At 41.9% G+C, this 24,777-nt stretch overlaps 1 protein-coding gene across 1 annotated transcript in view; it reads left to right on the forward strand.

Annotated features, from left to right (window-relative positions):
* Positions 1-24,777, forward strand: part of nid2a (nidogen 2a (osteonidogen)) — a 185,348-nt gene that overhangs the window by 32,559 nt on the left and 128,012 nt on the right. Inside the window, 9 exon segments of the mRNA XM_034176255.1 lie at positions 689-821; positions 910-1,248; positions 3,815-3,926; positions 8,656-8,695; positions 17,752-17,861; positions 17,969-18,102; positions 18,199-18,310; positions 20,728-20,928; positions 21,015-21,242. Coding sequence (XP_034032146.1) covers positions 689-821; positions 910-1,248; positions 3,815-3,926; positions 8,656-8,695; positions 17,752-17,861; positions 17,969-18,102; positions 18,199-18,310; positions 20,728-20,928; positions 21,015-21,242 — 1,409 coding nt within the window.

The raw sequence follows: 24,777 nt of genomic DNA on the forward strand, positions 1-24,777 counted from the left end.
TCAGGTGCACTAATTTGGTTTAGAAAACTGAGGTCTGAAATTGTAGCAGTGATGCTCCTACATCAGGAACAAAGATGAAACTATACTATAATAAATATGCAATAACAGGACACAAACTGGGCAGCACAGTGGCTTGTTGGTTAGCACTGTTGCCTCACCGCAAGAAGGTCATGGGATTGATTCCCACCTGTGGCCTTTCTGTGTGGAGTTTGGGTGTTCTCCCTGTGTTTGTGTGGGTTCCATCCGGGTGCTCTGGCTTCCTCCCACATCTAAAGACATGCAGATTAAGTGGATTGGGAACTTTAAATTGTCCATATGTGTGTGTGTGGGTGTGAATGCGCTTGTTTGTCTGTCTGTGGCCCTGCAACAGATGAGTGTCCTGTCCAGGGTGTACCCCACCTCACACTCCATGACTGCTGGGATAGATGTAAGGTGAGTGAGTGAGTGAGTGAGTGAGTGAGTGAGTGAGTGAGTGAGTGAGTGAGTGAGTGAGTGAGTGAGTGAGTGAGTGAGTGAGTGAGTGAGTGAGTGAGTGAGTGAGTGAGTGAGTGAGTGAGTGAGTGAGTGAGTGAGGATGCAAGCTGACGATAAACACAACACTAACGCAGGACCTCTGATCTTGGGCATGCCACACATACATATATTTAAAGTTTAAATTCCTGGCTGTAACTAGGTTGTCATTCTCTAGGGTTGGTAATACAGGAGTTCCAGGCATTTGGCTTTTCCACACTGGGAATCATTACAGTTTTGATAACATTGTTCCTGCTTCCATTGGTGCCGTCCTGGCTACTGTGACCCCTGGAGAACTGGACATCCCCCTGGTAACTTTATTTTCCTCAAATTCAGCATTTATTTACAGGTTGAAGTAGTTGATGGCCATAAGATCACATTGTATTATCCTGCCTCTAGGATACAACCACTCCGGAGTACTCTGAGTTTGAGGAGTATTCTGATAATATCTTCAATGCCGAAAACAAAGAGGAAGATGATTACCCTCTTACAGGTGGCCACCCTGAGTTCTATCCACCTCCTGTTAACGAGGAACTCCCAGTGTCCCTTCAGCCAGGAAGCCCTGAACATTCCTCCTCTCATGTAGTGGATTCTGGTCATCCTGCAACATATGATAATGAAGATGTACCATTGACCTTGGAACCCAGATATAGTCTGGAGCCAGCAGAGAGACAGTCCCCTCCATTTAATCCTACAGAGACACTGAATCTACCAGTGGAAGGATCTCAGCAACCAGAGGTAACACTTACGTTGTACTTGTCTTATTGGTGAACTGGGATTTGTGTTGGGTGTGCATTTCAGTTTGATTATACGTGGCAGCTTCTATCAAATCTTGTGTTTCATTTGTTTTTAAACTTATTAGATGACTTAAATGTTGTCCTTGTTGACTGTTCCTTTAAACACCAGTTATGTCAATACTTTTGAGAACAGCTAACAATAGTGTAGCAACTCATTTTTTGGCTGTTTGAGTGAGCACATTAGCATTGCTAATGTTTTTCATAATTACACAAACACACATCTAATAACGTTTCTCAGAAAATACTGCAAATCATTTAAAAACAAAAGTAACAGGTGATATATATATATATATATATATATATATATATATATATATATATATATATATATATATATATACGAGGTCTGTTAGAAAAGTATCCAACCTTATTATTTCTTTTAAAAACCATATGGATTTGAATCACGTGTGATTGCGTCAGACAAGCGTGAACCCTCGTGCGCATGCGTGAGTTTTTTCATGCCTGTCGGTTGCGTCATTCGCCTGTGAGCAGGCTTTGACTGAGGTGTGGTCCACCCCTCTCGTCTATTTTTTATTGCAAATAAATGTCTGAATGATTTGGAGCTTTGCTGCATCAATTTTTTTCCAGAAACTGTGAGAGACCTCCAGGTGGACACCGTTCGAAAAATTAATATGGCTTTCAGGGACGATTTTATGGGGATTAAACAGATTACGGAGTGTTTCTGCCGCTTTAAGGACTGCCCACAACTGCTGAGAGCGCGGCACGCTCCCAGCCCCCATCGACAGGCTGACACCCCGCTGGAACAACCAGATCATTTCCAACGTGAAGGCTTTGTTGATCCGGGACCTCGTCTGACTTTCACAAAAAGGCAGAAGAAGTGGACATCAACACTTTTTCAGGCACATTCCACCGTTACAGAAGTGTTTTTCATGGAAAGAAAAGCAGAGGGACGCATCACGGCTCCGTTCATTACGCGGGACAAAACCACCTCAGTGTTGATCTCTCAGGACAGCTTTCAGGTGGATTTCAGACGGATTACAGTTGCTTTCCAGTTGTGTGAATATCCGATTGTGATTGTGCATGAGCTGGACATGCCAGAACATGTCCCGTGAGGCTTCATCACGGCGTTGCTTTGCGCCGAGCGGCTGCACCGCGACACGCAGTGGAGCAGCTTCTCTTTCCATGACAAAAACTCCTGTAACAGTGAAATGTGCCGTTCATTTTTAAACTGGATGCTGTCTTGATCCGGTATGTCATCTGACTAGCACAGGAATTGTGAAAAGACGTGGACATCAGCACTTTTCCCGCACATTAAGACAGACACGCGAAACTCCTCCGCACGTCTGTCTTAATGTGCTGATGAAGCCTCACGGGACATGTTCTGGCATGTCCAGCTCATGCACAATCACAATGGGATATTCACACGACTGGAAAGAAACCGGAATCCGTCTGAAAGCCACCTGAAAGCTGTCCTGAGAGACCAACACCGAGGTGGTTTTGTCCCGTGTAATGAATGGCTCCGTGGTGCGTCCCTCCGCTTTTCTTTCCATGAAAAAAACTCCTGTAATGGTGGAATGTGCCGGAAAAAGTGCTGATGTCCACATCTTCTGCCTTTTTGTGAAAGTCAGACGAGGTCCCGGATCAACAAAGCTTTCACGTTGGAAATGATCTGGTTGTTCCAGCGGGGTGTCAACCTGTCGATGGGGGCTGGGAGTGCGCCGCGCTCTCAGCAGTTGTGGGCCGTCCTTAAAGGGGCAGTAACACCCCGTAATCTGTTTAATCCCCATAAAATCGTCCCTGAAAGCCATATTAATTTTTCAAACGGTGTCCACCTGGAGGTCTCTCACAGTTTCTGGAAAAAAATTGATGCAGCAAAGCTCCAAATCATTCAGACATTTATTCGCAATAAAAAACAGACGAGAGGAGTGGACCACACCTCACTCAAAGCCTGCTCACAGGCGAATGACGCAACCGACAGGCATGAAAAAACTCACGCATGCGCATGAGGGTTCAAGCTTGTCTGACACAATCACACGTGATTCAAATCCATATGGTTTTTTAAAAGGTCGGATACTTTTCTAACAGACCTTGTATATATATATATATATATATATATATATATATATATATATATATATATATATATGTGTGTGTGTGTGTGTGTGTGTGTGTGTGTATGTATGTATGTATTAATTGCTGACTTAACTAACAGTTGTATTGAAAGTGGCATCACAGAATTTTACATTCGCAATTTCAAATTCAGGAAAATTACCGTCCTCTGGAAACTGCTGAATGTTTCAAGCAATCATTTTCACAAAGGGCATGTTTCCACAATGTAGTTTAATTTTTATATTATTACATTAACAATGCTTTTTTGGAGTCGTATAGTTTTACTAACACAATGTCGTAAAACAGTGGTATAGTATATGCAAATCAATGATCTGTGTTTTATAGCATCCAGAATCAAAGAGACATTAGACAGATCAATGTAAAAATAAGCACAAGTTCATATTAAATATAGACCATTTTTACATATTTTCCTGTAGGTTCCTCTGCAAATTGCTGATGTTTATCCCCCTCAGGAACATGAACAACCTCTTTCTCCGGGAGGTCATGTAGTCAGCGTGGATGAAGAAGAGGTTGATTTTGACACAGGAGGTAAATGACACACAAATCTGTACTTGTAGTTGGTCATCAAAGTTTGAAAAAGGACGGGTACCATGAAGAAGGAGTGTTACACTATAGAATGTGCAAAACTTCACCCAGTGCAGCAGAGCTGCTGAGCATCTGGCAGTACAATACTACCGTTGTACTATGCAGCTCACAGATGTATGTGTGTAGCACTCCTTCCCCTGGAAGTGCTCCCTTTGGCTTTTACTGTAAATAAGAATGTGTTCTCACTCAACGTTTCTGGTAACATAAGTGTCAAAAAGCATCTGCATACCCACGATACTAAATGTTAACCTTAAGGAAATGGTAAAATGTGAAAAGGTTACATGTAAAACATTGTTGCTGTTGTTGTGCTTCTCCTTTTTCTTCTTCTGTGTCATTGTCATTTTGTGTAATAAATAATTTCATTTTAGGATTATGATTGGGATTAGGATGATCAACCATCATTTGCACCTCCATTCGCCCTTTTATACAACCAGTATCCAGCAGCTAGCATATTCTAATCCAGTGTTGGCACAGTTACTTTGAAAAGTTACTTTATTACAACCCCAATTCCAATGAAGTTGGGACATTGGGTAAGATATAAATAAAAACAGAATACAATGATTTGCAAATCCTCTTCAACCTATATTCAATTGAATACACTACAAAGACAAGATGTTTAATGTTCAAACTGATAAACTTTATTGTTTTTGTGCAAATATTTGCTCATTTTGAAATGGATACCTGCAACACATTTCAAAAAAGTTGGGACAGTGGTATGTTTACCTCTGTGTTACATCACCTTTCCTTCTAACAACACTCAATAAGCATTTGGGAACTGAGGACACTAATTGTTGAAGCTTTGTAGGTGGAATTCTTTCCCATTCTTGCTTGATGTACAACTTCAGTTGTTCAACAGTCCGGGGTCTCCGTTGTCATATTTTGTGCTTCATAATGCACCACACATTTTCAATGGGTGACAGGTCTGGACTGCAGGCAGGCCAGTCTAGTACCCGCACTCTTTTACTACGAAGCCACGCTGTTGTAACACGTGCAGAATGTGGCTTGGCATTGTCTTGCTGAAATAAGCAGGGACGTCCCTGAAAAAGACGTTGCTTGGATGGCAGCATGTGTTGCTCCAAAACCTGGATGTACTTTTCAGCATTGATGGTGCCATCACAGATGTGTAAGTTGCCCATGCCATGGGCACTATCACACCCCCATACCATCACAGATACTGACTTTTGAACTTTGCACTGGTAACAATCTGGATGGTCTTTTTCCTCTTTTGTCCGGAAGACACGACGTCCATGATTTCCAAAAACAATTTGAAATGCGGACTCATCAGAGCACAGCACACTTTTCCACTTTGCGTCTGTCCATTTCAAATGAGCTCAGGCCCAGAGAAGTCAGCGGTGTTTCTGGATGTTGATGTATGGCTTTTGCTTTGCATGGTAGAGTTTTAACTTGCACTTGTAGATGTAGCGACGAACTGTGTTAACTGACAAAGGTTTTCTGAGGTGTTCCTAAGCCCACACGGTAAGATCCTTTACACAATGATGTCGGTTTTTAATGCATTGCCACCTGAGGGATTGAAGGTCACGGGCATTCAGTGATGGCTTTCGGCCTTGCCGCTTACATGTAAAAAGTTCTCCAGATTCTCTGAATTTTCTGATTATATTATGGACTGTAGATGATGGAATCCCTAATTTCTTTGCAATTGAACATTGAGAAACATTGTTCTTAAACTGTTGGACTATTTTTTCATGCAGTTGTTCACAAAGTGGTGATCCTTGCCCCATCTTTGCTTGTGAACGGCTGAGACTTTTGGGGATGCTCCTTTTATACCCAATCACGAGTGTCCTCAGTTCCCAAACACTTATTGAGTGTTGTTAGAAGGAAAGGTGATGTAACACAGTGGTAAACATACCACTGTCCCAGCTTTTTTTGAAACGTGTTGCAGAAAATCAGACCCCAGGGCTGTCAGTTCTCTCATATTTGTTTATGAAGCTTAGTATGGACATAAAACCTTCCTGTGATGCTGGTATATGGTTCTCTCCCTGCAGCAATAGCACATGTGCACTTGTGCTTATGTGAGTGTTTGTTGGTGCATACAAGTGCATAAATTTGTCTCCTGTGCATGTTCAGTGGCCCAGTAGAATCACACATTGCTGCACCTTAATTCCAAAGCAGCTGAAACAAAACAACAACAACAACAACAACAAGAAACAGTATAAGAAATCAGGAAAAAAAAAATTGTAGCAGTCAGTAACAGTTACTTTTTTAGACCAAGCAGAGGAAAAAAATATGGAATCACTCAATTCTGAGGAAAAAATTATGGAATTATGAAAAACAAAAGAACGCTCCAACACATCACTAGTATTTTGTTGCACCACCTCTGGCTTTTATAACAGCTTGCAGTCTCTGAGGCATGGACTTAATGAGTGACAAACAGTACTCTTCATCAATCAGGCTCCAACTTTCTCTGATTGCTGTTGCCAGATCAGCTTTGCAGGTTGGAGCCTTGTCATGGACCATTTTCTTCAACTTCCACCAAAGATTTTCAATTGGATTAAGATCCGGACTATTTGCAGGCCATGACATTGACCCTATGTGTCTTTTTGCAAGGACTTTTTCAGTTTTTGCTCTATGGCAAGATGCATTATCATCTTGAAAAATGATTTTATCATCCCCAAACATCCTTTCAATTGATGGGATAAGAAAAGTGTCCAAAATATCAACGTAAACTTGTGCATTTATTGATGATGTAATGACAGCCATCTCCCCAGTGCCTTTACCTGACATGCAGCCCCATATCATCAATGACTGTGGAAATGTTCTCTTCAGGCAGTCATCTTTATAAATCTCATTGGAACGGCACCAAACAAAAGTTCCAGCATCATCACCTTGCCCAATGCAGATTCGAGATTCATCACTGAATATGACTTTCATCCAGTCATCCACAGTCCACGATTGCTTTTCCTTAGCCCATTGTAACCTTGTTTTTTTCTGTTTAGGTGTTAATGATGGCTTTCGTTTAGCTTTTCTGTATGTAAATCCCATTTCCTTTAGACGGTTTCTTACAGTTTGGTCACAGACGTTGACTCCAGTTTCCTCCCATTCGTTCCTCATTTGTTTTGTTGTGCATTTTCGATTTTTGAGACATATTGCTTTAAGTTTTCTGTCTTGACGCTTTGATGTCTTCCTTGGTCTACCAGTATGTTTGCCTTTAACAACCTTCCCATGTTGTTTGTATTTGGTCCAGAGTTTAGACACAGCTGACTGTGAACAACCAACATCTTTTGCAACATTGCGTGATGATTTACCCTCTTTTAAGAGTTTGATAATCCTCTCCTTTGTTTCAATTGACATCTCTCGTGTTGGAGCCATGATTCATGTCAGTCCACTTGGTGCAACAGCTCTCCAAGGTGTGATCACTCCTTTTTAGATGCAGACTAACGAGCAGATCTGATTTGATGCAGGTGTTAGTTTTGGGGATGAAAATTTACACGGTGATTCCATAATTTTTTCCTCAGAATTGAGTGATTCCATATTTTTTTCCTCTGCTTGGTCTAAAAAAGTAACCGTTACTGACTGCCACAATCTTTTTTTCTTGATTTCTTATAGTGTTTCTTAAAGCCAGAAAGTTGCCATTTGAAATGACTTTAGTTTTGTGTCATGTCTGTGATCTGCTTTTTTTCTACAAAATTAAACAACTGAATGAACATCACTGGCCATCATTTTTGCCAGGGGTTGTGTATATATATATATATATATATATATATATATATATATATATATATATATATATATATATATATATTTTTTTTTTTTTTTTTTTTTCTCATTCTTCTTGTGTTCATTAGTGAATCTCTTTGTGAATTTTTCTGATTGTCCCAAACAAATCAGAAACAACACTCCTGTGACAAAGCAGTATTGTGGTTTTCTCCACCCACTTGGAAAATTTTTATTGTACGATGAAGATGCGAAACTTTTATTTGAAAATTAGTTCATTGTGAGCTCTGTTTTGCAATCTGGACCTCAGTATTGTGTCGAGTGTTGAAATATTTTTTCAAACCCGTGGGAGCTCATGAAGCTGCAGCCAATGTGTGTTTGTGTGGGAAGCAGCAGAGCAACAGCTGGTTTTTCTCCAAATGTCCTGACAAGCATCTTTAAGTGTGTGTGTGTGCGCGCGTGCGTGTGTGTGTCTGTGTGTGTGTGCGCGCGTGTGTGTGTGTGTGTGTGTATGTGTGTGTGTGTGTGCGCATGTGTGTGTGTGTTTACACCTTGATCTTTTCCACCTTTGTGTTATTTCTGTGTGTTCATCCTTTTATGGAAACTATCTCGATGCTCAGTCTACAATTATATTTATAGCTTTGTTTTATTGCTGGAAATAATGGAAAATAAAAAAAATTACATATTGGAAAAAATTTTAGAGTATATTGATATATACTCGTAATTTATTTAAAGTATTTTATTTAAATTTTTATTATTTTTAAATTAATTAATTCATTCATTCATTCATTTTTAAATTATTATTATTTTTAAAGTATTTTATTTAAATTTTATTTAAAGTATACTCATCTATTTAGCGACAGATTTATATGTGCAATCCAAATTACAAAATAGAGGATAATCCTGTGATATGAACATTGAAAATGATGCCATGAATGTGGATTATTCTTCCATTTATAATTTCATGATTAAATCTCTTGTTTCCCTCTGTTTCTCCCAGTGATTCAGTACACTACAGAGAACAAGGAGACATGTGCAAGGTATGTACTGACGAAACATAGTGAGGTGTGAACTGCATTTTTATCATGCTTTTCCATCTGAATCAGAAGCTCAAAACACTTTACATTTATGCTTAGTGGTTAAACGCTGGTGTCAAGCCCAATGCTTAACCACACTAGACCATCACCTCCCCAGGTACAGTTAGGGCCATATGTATTTGGACATTGACAAATCTTTGTTTGATATACCTAAACACACATACATACACACACACAACGGGTAAAACATGTATTGAACACGTCACCATTTTTCTCAGTAGATGTATTTCTAAAGGTGCGATTGATGTGAAATTTTTACCAGATTATCAATAATAACCCAAGTTATTATAATAACCCAATGGGGGCGCCGCCTGCTGCTGACCCTGCGCTCACTGTTTGTTTCACTGTTTGTCTGTTAGCGTTATTAAATTTGTTTTAACTTATTTTTTTTAAGCAGTTCATTGGTTTAATGTGGATGTGACCTGTCAGAACTTCACTGCACTTTGCACTTTGGACCTTATCGTCGCAATGAAAATCGCACTGCTGTGGATCATTTTCTGCCTATCAGCGTTTGCGCACGGGAGCTGCCTCACAAGCCAGCAAAGCTTCCTTACTTACACCAGAGAGCATCTTTTGTCACTTCGCTCACCTGGTGGGGTTCCTTCAGTTTGTCTACCTGCGGACTGTCAGTAAATCCGACGGCCTCTTAAATGTCTGGGGAAGAGGAAAAAGCGTGGCTCCAGGGGAGGCGTGAGGCACCGACTCTGGAGACGCCGCAGCAGATTCCCGCTGCCTGTCATCACTCTGTCTAACGTCCGCTCGGTAAGCAATAAACTCGATGAAGTTGTGCTGAGAGCTGAGCATGACAGTGAATTTAGACAGAGTAATCTTGTGTGTTTGACGGAAACATGGCTTAAAGATCATCACGATACACCGAGCCTGTCAGGCTACACCGCTGTCAGAGCGGACAGGGACGCGCGCACTGTGCACAAATCCATCGGAGGGGGTCTGTGTTTGTTTGTGGATAACAGCTGGGCCACTCAATACAGCATACGAGAGCAAGTATGCACACCTGACTATGAGATACTGACTGTATCTTTTAGACCCTTTTATCTTCCGCGGGAGTTCGGACAGATCAATGTCATTCTCGTATACGTGCCCGGTCCAGATGAGGACGCAGCAGGAGAGAGAATAGCAGAGAGCTATAATAATGCACTCACCCGCTCTGCTGACCAGCCCGTTTTCATTCTGGGTGACTTTAACTCCTGCAGTCTGTCTGACCACCTGCCCACTCTACAGCAATATGTAGACTGTCCTACACGTCTGCATCGGACGCTTGACCGTTGCTATGGCAACATCCCAGAGGCTTATAAAGCGGTATGCAGACCGCCTCTTGGAAAATCTGACCACAGTGTGATTCATCTTTTGCCTAAATACAAAGCTGTGGTCAAAAGAATTAAAACAGTTAATAAGCAGGTACAGGTGTGGTCCGAGGAAAGCAAAGAGCAACTCAGAGACTGTTTTGATGAAACAAACTGGGACATTTTCTTTGAATCCTTTCTGGATGGAGATGAACTCACTGACACCATCACATCTTATATTAAGTTCTGTGAGGATAACGTGTCAGAGACTAAAACTGTGAAAATATTCCCAAATAACAAACCCTGGGTGTCCAAACGACTGAAAATCTGTCTTAATGAAAAGAAGGCAGCCTTCTGCTCTGGTAATGTGCAATTAATGCAGGAAAAAAGGAGACAGCTGAGAGGGAACATATTTAAGGCAAAAATTGAGCACAAGAATAAAGTAGAAAGTAAATTTTTCAGTGGCAATATAAAACAAGCCTGGGAAGGTCTAAATACACTGATAGGCAAATCCAGTAAGAAATGTGATGCTCTTACAACCATTAATCAATGTTTTGTTGATGAGTTAAACCGTTTCTTCTGTAGATTTGATAAAGTGAATGATAAACAGGAATGTGATGAGATCTGTAAAAATCTTCCAGCAGGAGCTCCCACAGCCATCACTGAGGATGACGTGGCTAAAAGTCTTTCTAAACTGAAGCCAAAGAAGGCCACTGGCCCAGATGGCCTGAAAGCCCGTCTACTCAAAGACTGTGCTCCTCAATTAAAAGGAGTCTTTTCCAGATTGTTTAATTCCCTTCTTGTCACAGGAGTGCCCAAATGTTGGAAATTCTCCATAATAAGGCCTATACCAAAAAAGCCAGGGGCAAGCAAACCTGAAGATTTTCAGCCCATTGCCATAACCTCCATATTATGTAAAACTATGGAGAGAGTTTTAGTTGACGTCCTGACCACCACAGTGGTCAGTGAACTAGACCCTCTGCAGTTTGCCTATAAGAGGGACAGAGGTACTGATGATGCCGGATTGATCTTGCTGGACATGATCTCAAAGCAGCTTTCACTTGCTAAAGCATATGCTCGGGTTCTGTTTGTAGACTTCAGTGCAGCTTTTAATTCTATGAAATTACATATTCTTCTGAAAAGGCTGGCTGATTTAAATGTTGAAAAGGGCCTGATGCTCTGGATCAGAGACTTTCTGTCTTGTCGCCCTCAAAGAGTTTGTGCTAACAACATTCTGTCAGGAGAGCTCATCATAAGCACTGGCTGCCCACAGGGTAGCGTTCTTTCACCTCTTCTCTTCTCTCTTTTTACAAACGAATTTGCAGTTAATGACACAAACTTTAAACTGATTAAATACGCGGATGACATGGCCCTAGTCAGCCTGCTACAGAAGTGTGACTCCTCTGGCGAAGCCTCCTATCTCGCTCACATTAAGGCTCTTGAAGCTTGGTGTCTCGACAGCCAGCTGGAAATCAATGTGTCTAAGACAAAGGAGCTTGTTTTTCACACAAAGCAAGAACTGACCGTGCAGCCAGTTTCACTCGATGGCCAGCTTGTTGAAATGGTTGAAACTTTTAAATATCTTGGTACAGTTCTTGATAGTCACTTGAGCTTCTTTGAAAACACTGATTTTATCTTTAAGAAATGTTCACAGCGACTCAGTCTTCTCAGAAGATTGAGTTGTCTTGGTGTTAATCCGCAGATTTTAGAGCTTGTGTATTCTGCACATATTGAGAGTATTTTAACATTTCATCTTTGTGTTTGGTTTGGTCACTTGAGTTGTAAATGTAAGGACAAACTAAATAGAATTGTAAAAATGGCGGGGAAAATTGTGGGAAAACCCCAGAAGCCTCTGGCCCACATTTACACTGACAGGATGAGGAGGAAAGCTGAGAGAGTCCTGGCAGACAGCTCTCATCCTCTGCCCTGTCAGTTTGAGCTCTTGAAGTCTGGGAGGCACTACAGAGCTCCTCTGGCCAAAGGTTCTTTTAAAAAATCTTTTATACCAAATGCCGTCACCATAATGAACTCAAAAAAGTGACCACTCCACAAATTAAACCTGAACTGCTTTACTTCTGTTTTATTTGATTTTATTAGATCTTACTGTACGTTTTATTTATCTTACTAGGTCTTATTCTATTTCTTCTTTTACTTCCATGTATTTTATGTATCTTATTTTTGTTTTATTCATGTGTTTGTATGAATGTTTTATGACTGTTTTTTGTCTTTTTTGTGCTGGTGAGCCAAAGACAATTTTCCACATCAGTGGACAATAAAGAATTATTCTATTCTATTCTATAACAAGTACAGAATTTTATTTTCCCTTTCGTATGGCTAGCATACTGGCATGGTATGTTTCTACGCTTTTTACTCTTTTAATTCATTTCATTAGTAAATGGAGTGTGCCGCGGCCTCAGCTTTATCTATATTCTGGGTCTTTTAGTGAAGCTTAGGGCTAGTGGCCGGCGATCACCTTAGTATTTCGTTTGTTTTTCTTGTTGCTTAATGCTGACAAATTACACTGTATTTGTTGTCTTTCTGATGCTTGATTCTGCTATTTTCTTTTCTCTCTGTTTGAGGTGCGGCTCCATCCAGAGATGGGTGTGGTAGCTGTTCAGGAAACCATCCTGTGCACCGGCAACATTTCTTGTATATTCGTTTTGTGAATTGTTTTGTAATTTGTGTCTGTAGCATGGCCCAAGCAGAGGGTCACCCCTTTGAGTCTAGTCTGCTTGAGGTTTCTTCCTCAGAGGGAGTTTTTCCTTACCGCTGCTGCTGTGGGGGTTGGTAAGGTTAGACCGTACTTGAGTGAAGTGCCTTGAGGCAACCTTGTTGTGATTTGGTGCTATATCAATGAAAATAAAATTGAAAATTACAGAAATTAAGATATGTGTAACAAAACGGAATGCCACAGGGAAAAATTGTTAAACACACTGACTGAAATGTATTTAATACTTTGTACAAAGTCTTTGTTGGTAACGACAGCTTCAAGACACCTCCTGTATGGAGAAACTAGTCACATGTGTTGCTCTGGTGTGATTTTGGTCCATTCTTCCACACAAACTTTCTTGAAATCTTGAAGGTCCTGTGGATCTCCTCTCTGAACTCTGATCTTTAGTTCTTTCCATAGATTTTCTATTGGAGTCATCAGGTGATTGGGTGGGCCATTCTAGCAGCTCTATTTTCATATTTTCGTTCTCTGAAACCAATTGAGAGTTTCCTTGGCTGTGTGTTTGGGATCACCGTCTTGCTGAAATGTTCACCCTCGTTTCATCTTCATCATCCTGGTAGATGGCAGCAGATTTTTATCAAGAATGTCTCAGTACAGTTTTCCAGTCATCCTTCCTTCAGTTAATATGAAGTTTGCCAATGCTGGATGCTGAAAAACAGCCCCAAACAAGGATGTTCCCACCACCAAACTTCACTGTTGGTACGGTGGTTTTGGCGTGATGTGCAATGCCATTTGACCTCCAACTATGTTGTGTATTATGGCATCCGAAGAGTTCAGTTTTGGTCTCATCTGATCAAACTATATTCTCCCTGTATTTCACAGGCTTGTCTAAACGTTGTGCAGCAAATTTTAAATGCGCTTCAACATGCTTTTTCTTCAGCAATGGAGTCTTGTGTGGTGAGTGTGTATACAGGCCGTAGTGGTTGAGTGCATTACTTACTGTTTTCTTCAAAACAGTTGTATCTGCTAATTCCAGGGGCCTCATAGGCTGCATACATGGTGAACGTCCATCTCCACGCTAATGTTCAGATATATCAAAAGTGAAATCATCATGGAAATGTGCTTTGCACCACAGCAAATTCATGGCTAGCGTACGTACATTTCTACAGCTATTGGTCCACTGGCGACATGTAGCGGTGATGCTGGGAATCTATTAATAGTGTGAAAACAAGACGTCATCAGAGTGATGTGCACATCAGAGATACACCCATGAGCAATTAACACACTCATTTGTTATGTTTCGGACGTGGTCGGAGCACCGACCCAGCGTTTGAAAGGACCCAGCATAAAATAAGCAGAGCACGGTTCAAAAGATAACAGAATTTAATAAACATAACAGTGTAGTGATAAACAACCAAAAATGTCCGCGGTCTGGTGAGGTGAAAACACGGCGCGCTCTCAACAGCGCAAACGGTCCGGAGCCACAGCAGTTCGGACCCAGGGACCCCGCCGACACCCCCCAGGTGGCCGCGACAAACCGAGTCTGTGAAGAAAGAAAACATGAGGTGAGTCCAACTTCACACAGAGAGACACAACTCAAAGGTGCACGCAATCAGCAAACACTTCCTGGCTTAAATCTATACATCAGCTTCTTACCCTGCAGGCACGGAACAACTCAGTTCAAATCTCCACTGCAGCAGAAGCTGATTAGACAATTAGCATAACGAGACAGCTCACTAACACAAGGTGTGAGGGACACCAAATCCACTGTCATTACTTCACAAAAGTCACCAAAAAACGAATTACCTCAGGAAGTGTGCTGAAGAGCGTGAGACCTCACCCAATCCTCCTTCACAGACTGTGGCGTCAAACCTGGAGCGGTCTCTGCGTCCGTGATGGTGAGATTGTTCTCCTGACGTCGATCTCACACGTTTGCTCACAAGGTCGAGTCTCTGGCAATCACACACTGTGCATTCAAGGTTTAAATGCAGCAATCTCTGATTAAGACAAAATACACCACAGCTGTGAGTCCTGATGACCTGCATGTGAAAACAAGCCTCAGGTGTTCAGGGTGAGGTCCTAATGCTCAGCCACTCAGTCCTGAATGCATACCACCTGGTAGGAGAAACAGAAAACAAAAACCAAGCCAGCCAAACACCCCAGCCCACAACAGTACCCCACCCTCACGGGAAGCCTCCCGGCGACCACACGGACCTGGGCCAGAAAAAACAAAGCCCCCCTCCAGGGACCATGGCTGGAATGTTGGCCGGGAACAAAAAACACCTCCTGCAGCTTCAGTTTCGGCTCCTTGTGCTGACGATCCAGCTGGGAAAGGCCCGTCTCCAGGAGCTGTGCGTTACTGTGCTCTGACGACAGCTCCATCATCAGCTGCTCCACCTGCAATGTTAATTTCTTCATGCAGTCATTGATCATCTCAATGTTGAGCCTCTCCAGCTCTTCCCTCAGCTGGATAACGCACGCTTCCAGCCGCCTCTTCTCTGTCAACAGGGAACTCCGTGCCGAGACCATCACTCTCATCCTGGAGCTCATCCTTTCCCACCCTGAGCCTGTCTGCAGCAGACTGCTCCGCAGCTGACACTCCAGTGCAGAGATGTCCTTTGTTGACTTTAATGGTCTTGCCCTCTGTTTCATTTAGCAAACCTGTTAGAGTCTCCACCTCTGACTGCATCTTTGCGTTCATTCCTGTTGACTCTTACTTTAGTTGTTCACTTTGCATAATTTTGGCCAGGAGTTCTTGAACCTGTGCACTCAGCCTTCTTCCGACTGGGTGTTAAAGTGTGCTTAGTCATAAAACAAAAAAAAGACAAACACAAACAACCATACCAACCCCCCCTCCCCAGAGGACCGTCCCATCAAACCCCGGGAAGAGGAGAAAAGAAAAAACACAACCCAAACTCAAGCTTGCAAACAAAAAAAAACGCTAACACCCCCCCCCGGACGACATGTAGGGACCAACACCCCCCAGAGGACATCCCGCCAGCTCCAGGAGTAATAACCACAGCCGAGGTCCCTCTGGGATCCAAAGTCACCCACGGGGACTCCCAGCGCCTCCCAGAGGACCGTTCCATCAAACCCCAGGAGACGCCCCGCCTCATGACTAACAGACCCAGCCCCGGCCATCTACGGCTAGATGGACCCACCGCCCTTTCCCCCCCAGAGGACACCACAGTCACACCCTGAGGGCGGAAACTGGGGGAAAAAAAAAACATACAAACAAAACAACCCCAACCCCAAAGGATGGAAAACACGTTTTTCCATTCTTTGCACTTGACGACTATACCCCAAAAGTCAACCGGGAGGAGTGGAACAGCGGTAATGGCGTACGGCACAAGACGGCGCCACCCCTCCGACTTTTGAACCAGCCACCAGCTGCATACCACCTGGTGGGAGAAACAGAAAACAAAAATCAAGCCAGCCAAAGACCCCAGCCCACAACACATTTGTTGCAGTTATATGGGTAGATATAAAAGCATGCGCAAAGTGATGAGGAAAATGGCATTAACAATCACTGCTTTAGCATTGTTGGAGGACCTTGCAAATGATGCAATCCAGCGTGAATGTGTATTTAGGGAACATGAGGATTTACTTGCAAATGATGATAACTGGCTCAAAAGCATATTCCAATTACCACGGCCACTGTTACTGGGGTTGTACAGCCCAGTCTCATGTTTATTTTTTCGTCCTCTCATCACGAAATGAGTCAAATTTTCATGACAGGGTTTTTTTAAAAGTAACCTAATCCTACTTCTTCCCCCTTACCCTAACCATAACCAACCAACCATCACGACTTGCCATGAGACCAGGTTGGGTTGTGCACAGAACTGCGGCCAGCCCAGAGCACAATACAGCGAGGAGTCAGGGAGTTGTCTGTGTCCACACATGTGCTGACCATGCTGGGGTTCCTGGCAACAGGGACATTCCAGCAGGAGCTGGCTGATCGGTCAGGAGTGTGCCAGCCAACCTTGAGCCGAGCCATTCCAGCTGTGTGGAATGCAGTCATCCAAATGCCATCCACGTACATCACATTCCAACATTAAAGAGCAATTTGCAGCAAGAGCCAGTTTCGACGAATGTAATCTGAGTTATTGACTGCAAACATATTGCCATAAAGGCGCCATCACATGATGAATTTCTTTTTGTTAATAGGAAACATTTCCATTCCATCAATGGAAAAGCCATCATCAAAAAAACTATCCCTGCATGTCTCCACATCATTTATATCATCTGTAGCTCACACTCGGTATAATTTCTTTTCTCTGTTCATGTTGTCTGCTCCGACGGAGTGGGGAATCCCAGCTCCCAGGGCCTATTGACATGAAAATACATATTTAAATAGGTTTGTGGAAAGGGAGGAGTTTGGTATGTCTCCATGTGTGCTCAATTCCATGTTGATTGTGATGTACAAATGGAACATGCTTGGATCCATGCGTACGCACACTTTGATACATCTGGATAATTTTGTGTGTACGCCAGTTTCTGGGGTTTAGCGTATGCCTTGTTTCAATAGGAAATCTACTCAAGTCTTTGTACATGAGACCTCAGGTCTTTCTGAAGCTCTACACAAGTGGTCTTTGGCTCTTGGATAACTCTTCTGATGATTGTTTTCACTCCTCTGTCAGAAATCTTGTGAGGACCACCTGGTTGTGGATGGTTTATGGTGAAATGATCTTCTTTCCACTTCTGGATTATGGCCTCAACAGTGGGCACCGTAACATTCAGAAGTTTAGAAATCCTTCTGTAATCAATGCCATCAGTATGTTTGGCAACTAAAAAGTTGCAAAGATCTTGAGAAAGCTCTTTGCTTTTACCCATCATGAGATGTTTCTTGTGTGACTCCATTGTAATGAGACACTTTTTTATAGGCCATCATTTGGGACTGAACCAGCTGATATTAATTTGCACTGACAAGGGGCAGGACCATACTGCTAGAGCTAATTATATTTTTCAGTGCTGGCATCTGTATTAGTATTTACTTTTAATGGTTGTTTTCTTTCTCAATATTTCAGGTTCCAGCAGCAGTGCTCCCAGAATGCATTCTGCTCTGACTATGCCACAGGCTTCTGCTGCCACTGTCACTCTGGCTTCTATGGAAATGGCCGCCACTGCCTGCCAGAGGGTTTGTCCATGAGCTGACCCAATGGGGTCACTTAAAAAAGAGAAACGAGCATTGCTGACATTTTTGGACGCTGTAAAGAATTATGTTTGCGTGCAATGTTTCTCCAGGTGTTCCTCAGCGTATTAGTGGCAAGGTGAACGGCATGGTGACTGTGGGTTTAACCCCTGTGGTGCTGAACAACATTGATCTACACGCCTACATTGTGGTGGGAGATGGGAGGGCATACACCGCCATCAGTGAGGTAGGACACAACAAAAATTACAATACAGACACATTTCCTTTATCTTGTTTTTGATTTCTCTGATTTGCATATGTAATCTCGTTGGTGATTGGTCAGGTACCTGAGCCAGTGGGCTGGGCTTTGATGCCAGTTGCACCAATAGGAGAGCTGTTTGGATGGCTGTTTGCTCTGGAGCTGCCCAATAGCCAAGTGGGATTTAAAATAACTGGTGAGCTGTGTGTGTGTGTGTGTGTGTGTGTGTGTGTGTGTGTGTGTGTGTGTGTGTGTGTGTGTGTGTGTGTGTGTGTGTGTGTGTACACGCAGGCACTTGTGTTGCGTTGTACGTGTTGACTCTTGTGCAACACATCTGTGGAGCGATGAGGGAACTCCTCTGCAGTGAGGACATGTTTGTGCGTGATTGTCGTCCCTCAGCCAGCTGTATTGTCTCCGGGGATGTGATACGGTATCAGGCTTCCAACTCCTCCTCTAATAGGAAACAGCTGTGTGTGCCTATGTGTCAGTGCACATAGATATATCCACTGTAGATGTGCCACTTCTTACCTCTGATAAGGAGGTAATGTTCCTCCTCCATCTGTACATTGATTTGGGTGTGAACAGGACACCTCAAAAACTAATATTGACACATTTGTGAAACATCTGGAGTGACCTGGTGTGGAAACTGTCATTTTGTATTAGATGCACATTAAAATATGGGTGCAGGAATTTCTAAATTATTTTGGTCACACATATGGTAAATGGTAAATGGACTGCATTTATATAGCGCTTTTCCATCTGCATCGGACGCTCAAAGCGCTTTACGATTATGCCTCACATTCACCCCGATGTCAGGGTGCTGCCATACAAGGCGCTCACTACACACCAGGAGCAATAGGGGATTAAACGCCTTGCCCAAGGGCCCTTAGTGATTTTCCAGTCAGGCGGGGATTTGAACCCATGATCTTCTGGACTCAAGCCCAACACCTTAACCACTAGACCATCACCTCCCCTACATATGCTATGTACTGTTTTGAAGCTTGTATGAATTCAACAGTCCTTGAATGTGCTTCATTGTAAAAGCACTTCTTTGGTCCTTGTGGAGAGCAGGGTGAGCACTGGATAATGGAGTCAGTCAGTGAGTCAGTGAGATGTGGGTCCACAAAATTTATTTGTAAGAACTACTGCATGTTCAGCTTTGAAATACTAGGTTGTTATGTTATATGTCTGGGGGCAAATTTAACAATATCCTCTCTAAAAAGTTCTGAAAATATTTTTGCTGCATTTTTTCTTTACATTTTGTTACATTACACCAACTTAATATATGCATATGTGTCCATTCTGGTATTCACGTATTTAATGAGATAATTCACATTTTTGTGACATCCCTGTACCTGATGTCCGTAGAATCGTAAAACAACCAACCAACCAACAACAACAACAACATCAAAATCTGTGTTTTTGAGTCTAAAAATCCATTTATGACATCTTCATTTGTCTCTGAAGAAAATTACTATGTGTTTTTTTAAATACTAGACAATAGAAAATGTTTGCTTCACATGTAAATTTAATCTCAAAATTTGGCTCTTAATTTAATTAATATTACATGTTCTCTCACATTTTATTGCCAAATATAAAATGCCAACACTACCTCAACTATCTAGGTCAAATACATTTATATCTCATACGTAGTTCATCAATACAACATGCCATTAATCCACTCAACTTTACTTGAAAAATGCACAAAAGTCTGATTTACTTATATCAGTTCTATAATGTGGATGTAACCTTAAAAAGGTATTGTAACAACGTCATCAGAAAAAATATTTATCTAACCTGCATCACTTAATCATATGATAGTGATTGTATTTATGTGTGTATGTACATATATGTGTACCATAATTTCTGGACTATAGAGCACACCTGAATATTAGCCGCACCCACCAATTTTAAGAAGAAAAAAGACATTGTACATAAATAAGCCATACTTGTATATAAGCTGTGGATCTCCACGTTGTAACATGAGATATTTACACAGAAAGATGTTAGACAGGAAGATTTTTTAACTTTTAATTAAATATGTACCGTAAATCCTTTTTTTCCCTTAAGTGTTACACATAAATATTGACACGGACATCATTCAGCTTGCGCGTGCACGGTGTCTCTGCTCCACATGGAGAACTGAGTATTTTTAACTTTATCTTTTTCTAATTTTCATCGCGTGGAGCCAGGATCGGATGGAAACTGTGGTAAATGAGACATTAATGAGGCGCTGTGACTTTATCGACTTGTTGCGCCAAGACAAAGAACCGGTTTGAAAGGGTGGGGGGAGAAGGTGCCGCTCCGCTAACTGATCTAATGGCGTGACTCTGGCACAAAGTGCCAGAGAGGTAAGACCTTATATTTACACTGTGTGTGAATTTACACCGCATGAGGAGCGCAGCTTTCAGGAAATCAGTTGACAGCATCAACTGACGTATTTCGACTTATGAAAAAGCCTGTAAAGATCAATAAATTAGTCGCATCATTGTAAAACCGCAGTGTTCAAAGCGTGTGAAAAAAGTTGCGGCTTATAGTCGAGAAATTACGGTATGTATGTGGCATGTTTGTATTTATTGTTTGACTAATTGGATGACCAATTCTATTTCCCAGGTGCTGAGTTTACCCGGAATGCCGAGGTGATCTTTTACCCTGGCAACCAGCGTCTCTCCATCATCCAGACTGGCCACGGTCTGGATGACCACAACCACCTCACCATTGACACTACGCTCAGCGGCAGCGTACCGTTCCTTCCCCCCGGAGCCACGGTTACAATGGATCCCTTCAAGGAGACCTACCAGTACTACCCTTCTGGTAAGCATAACAACCACATGAATGTAATGTGCATATCTACCAAACAATGGCTTCCGTTGGCCTAAAAACTTTATCTCTTCCTCTAGTTGTCACCTCTACGTCCGTGCGGGAGTTTTCAATAGTTTCAGTAGACCGAGGCTCAGAGTCCTTCTCCTTCCAGCTGAAGCAGAACATCACCTACCGTCACTGCCGACATGACCACCATGTCATGCCGGAGACGCTGCAAATCACCGTGGAGAGGGTGCTTGTGATGTATGTCACAGAAGAGCGCATCCTGAGATACGCCATCACCAATAAGATCAGCCCAGTGGGAGGTGAGTCAAGTACACTTCAGATGCAATGGAAAAATTACTGAAGAACTACTTTGTAGTCTGCATATTTATTAATATAGTCCTGGTTATTCAGCCTATTTATAAAACTACACACCTAATTCCCCCATCAATAGTATTATTATTTGTAAATCCTCTGAAATATATTGTGTTTTGAAAGTGGTTTTTTTTCCCCTCTGAAGAGAGTAAATACAGTAGTGTTCAGAATAACAGTAGTGCTATGTGACTTAAAAGATTAATCCAGGTTTTGAGTATATTTCTTATTGTTACATGGGAAACAAGGTACCAGTAGATTCAGTAGATTCTCACAAATCCAACAAGACCAAGCATTCATGATATACACACTCTTAAGGCTATGAAATTGGGCTATTAGTAAAAAAAAGTAGAAAAGGGGGTGTTCACAATAATAGTAGCATCTGCTGTTGACGCTACAAACTCAAAACTATTATGTTCAAACTGCTTTTTTAGCAATCCTGTGAATCACTAAAGTAGTATTTAGTTGTATAACCACAGTTTTTCATGATTTCTTCACATCTGCAAGGCATTAATTTTGTTGGTGTAGAACGAAGATTTTGCATGTTTACTAGTGTGCTTGGGGTCATTGTCTTGTTGAAACACCCATTTCAAGGGCATGTCCTCTTCAGCATAAGGCAACATGACCTCTTCAAGTATTTTGACATATCCAAACTGATCCATGATACCTGGTATGTGATATATAGGCCCAACACCATAGTAGGAGAAACATGCCCATATCATGATGCTTGCACCACCATGCTTCACTGTATTCACTGTGAACTGTGGCTTGAATTCAGAGTTTGGGAGTCGTCTCACAAACTGTCTGCGGCCCTTGGACCCAAAAAGAACAATTTTAGTCTCATCAGTCCACAAAATATTCCTCCATTTCTCTTTCAGCCAGTTGATATGTTCTTTGGCAAATTGTAACCTCTTCTGCACATGTCTTTTATTTAACAGAGGGACTTTGCGGGGGATTCTTGCAAATAAATTAGCTTCACACAGGCGTTTTCTAACTGTCACAGCACTTACAGGTAACTCCAGACTGTCTTTGATCATCCTGGAGCTGATCATTGGGTGAGCCTTTGCCATTCTGGTTATTCTTCTATCCATTTTTATGGTTGCTTTCCATTTTCTTCCATGCGTCTCTGTTTTTTTTTGTGGCCATTTTAAAGCATTGGAGATCATTGTAGATGAACAGCCTATAATTTTTTAATTTTTAAAAGCATGTGCAACAGGTGCTGGCTTCATCCTTAAATAGGGGACACCTGATTCACACCTGTTTGTTCCACAAAATTGACGAACTCACTGACTGAATGCCACACTACTATTATTGTGAACACCCCCTTTTGTACTTTTTTTACTAATAGCCCAATTTCATAGCCTTAAGAGTGTGCATATCATGAATGCTTGGTCTTGCTGGATTTGTGAGAATCTACTGAATCTACTGGTACCTTGTTTTCCATGTAACAATAAGAAATATACTCAAAACCTGGATTAATCTTTTTAGTCACATAGCACTACTATTATTCTGAACACTACTGTATGTGAGGAAAGAAAGCGCAACAAACTTAATTGACTTTCAGACTAAATAAAAATTAGAGCCTGACTGATATAGTGGTTGGCTGATAATATCGGCCTGTATGAGCCTGTCACAAGTATATCTGGATCTGTTTTATTTTTGCAGATATGAAAACATTTATTTTACCCAATAAACAATGCAGAAAAACACCTTGATTGTTGGAAATGGAATCGTTTCATGGTGCAAGGCTGGGACGCCCATCAGTCCTTCGTCACATTAGCTACAGGAAACAGAGGCAAAGCGACGAGCTGCCATACATTTTCATTCAGACTGGGTATTTTATAACAACAGGAGAGGTGGTCGCTAGGTGGGGCCAAAATAGACAAGAAGTCTACTTTATGCAAATACTGAGCTATATGACTTCCAAGCCAAGTGAAGGCACTGTGATAGCAATGTGACCAAGATCGGTTGGTTGGTAGATATTTATAATAAAGTAAATTTAACCTGTAAAATATCAAGCCTCAGTTACATTTCTTTGTCATGTTATTGATAACAAAATGTTTAAAATCATTGCCATTTTTATGTGAGTATCTGCAGATATACTGGTATTGTAATTTTTTTTTACCCACTAATATCAGTGTTGTATTGGCCCTGAAAATATCCATATTGGTCAAGCTCTAATAAAAATATGTGGGTTTCAACTGCTAGAATGTAGAATTGTTTTAATTACTGTATGTTGTATAACACATGAAAACCACTTTGGAAAATACCGAAACATTGAACATTTCTCAAGTCAGCTATGTTCAAATAAAAAGTAAAAAACCCTAAACGTAACTGAGGAGCACTCAGCTTTTGCCAAGGCCCAGCAAACCGAGCAGAAGTGCAGCCAAGGGGGGCAGTATTTCATCACAGTGGAAAAAAGATGGAAATCAGAGGAAGATTTTAAAATTTAGATTTTGTTGTTGTTGTTTGGCTGATTCAGTTTTTGGTTGGGATTGTCACCACAAATCTGGTAAGCACTGCATGTTGATTTGGCAGCTTTACACTGGGTGCTCCTCTTGATGCAACATCAGATGTAAGCTAAGATACAGTAAGATAAGATAATCCTTTAATAGTCCCACGGTGGGGAAATTTATGTGTTTTGTACATAGAGAGTGGACATTAGGGACATTGAAGCACATATTGGAAACACACAATGTCTAGAAATGCCACCTGCCAGCCCCCTTGGCACCGCACCTCCACTCTCTGAGTCGTGGGATTCTGGGAAATAGCAAGCCCACCATCACCACCAAGACAGCACCCTATCCAGAGCCAAGGTTGGGTAGGATTACTTTCAAACAATACATGTGGAACATTTTGGATTGCTTGTAATATGAATACTTTTGAATTACATTTCAAAGTACTCCTACACAACTTTGTCAAGAGCAGATGCCCACACAGCAAGCCACAGCCCAGCAGTACTGGGGCACCCAAACACCATGCCCAGAGACCATCAAACATAAACCCATGGATCCTTGGTTAGTACCCCAATTACCTTGCCATAAGCAGAGCTGAGGCCCCCAACCTGCAAACGCAACCAGACACCACCCGTCATTCTACACTTGTGGTGTTAAATGTAGTTATGCTGAGTATTTTTGACTGTGGAAGCAGTGGAGCACCACTGGAGGAACAAGGAGCAGACCAGGCTTCAGCGAGCACACTTCCCCGCCCAAAGAGGTGGTGGGACTGCAATGTATGCCAAGGGTGGAAATGTTAAGTGTGACACCGTAGGGGCACAGACACCCCAATATAGGGAGGCAGAAGGCCAGGCAATTCTATCATCCTCTACTCTTCCACACATCTCAGCTCCACCTGCATCCGTAGCCTTTTGTGTTTAACAGACAAATAAAATGTAAGACAGCTGCAAGAGAGCAAGAGGGCATGGATGCCCCCAGGAAGCCCAGCCTACAAAATTCATACACCAGCCCTCTTACATGGTTGTGGAGA

The sequence above is a fragment of the Thalassophryne amazonica genome, chromosome 1, assembly GCF_902500255.1.
Source record: "Thalassophryne amazonica chromosome 1, fThaAma1.1, whole genome shotgun sequence".
NCBI classification, from domain to species: domain Eukaryota; kingdom Metazoa; phylum Chordata; class Actinopteri; order Batrachoidiformes; family Batrachoididae; genus Thalassophryne; species Thalassophryne amazonica.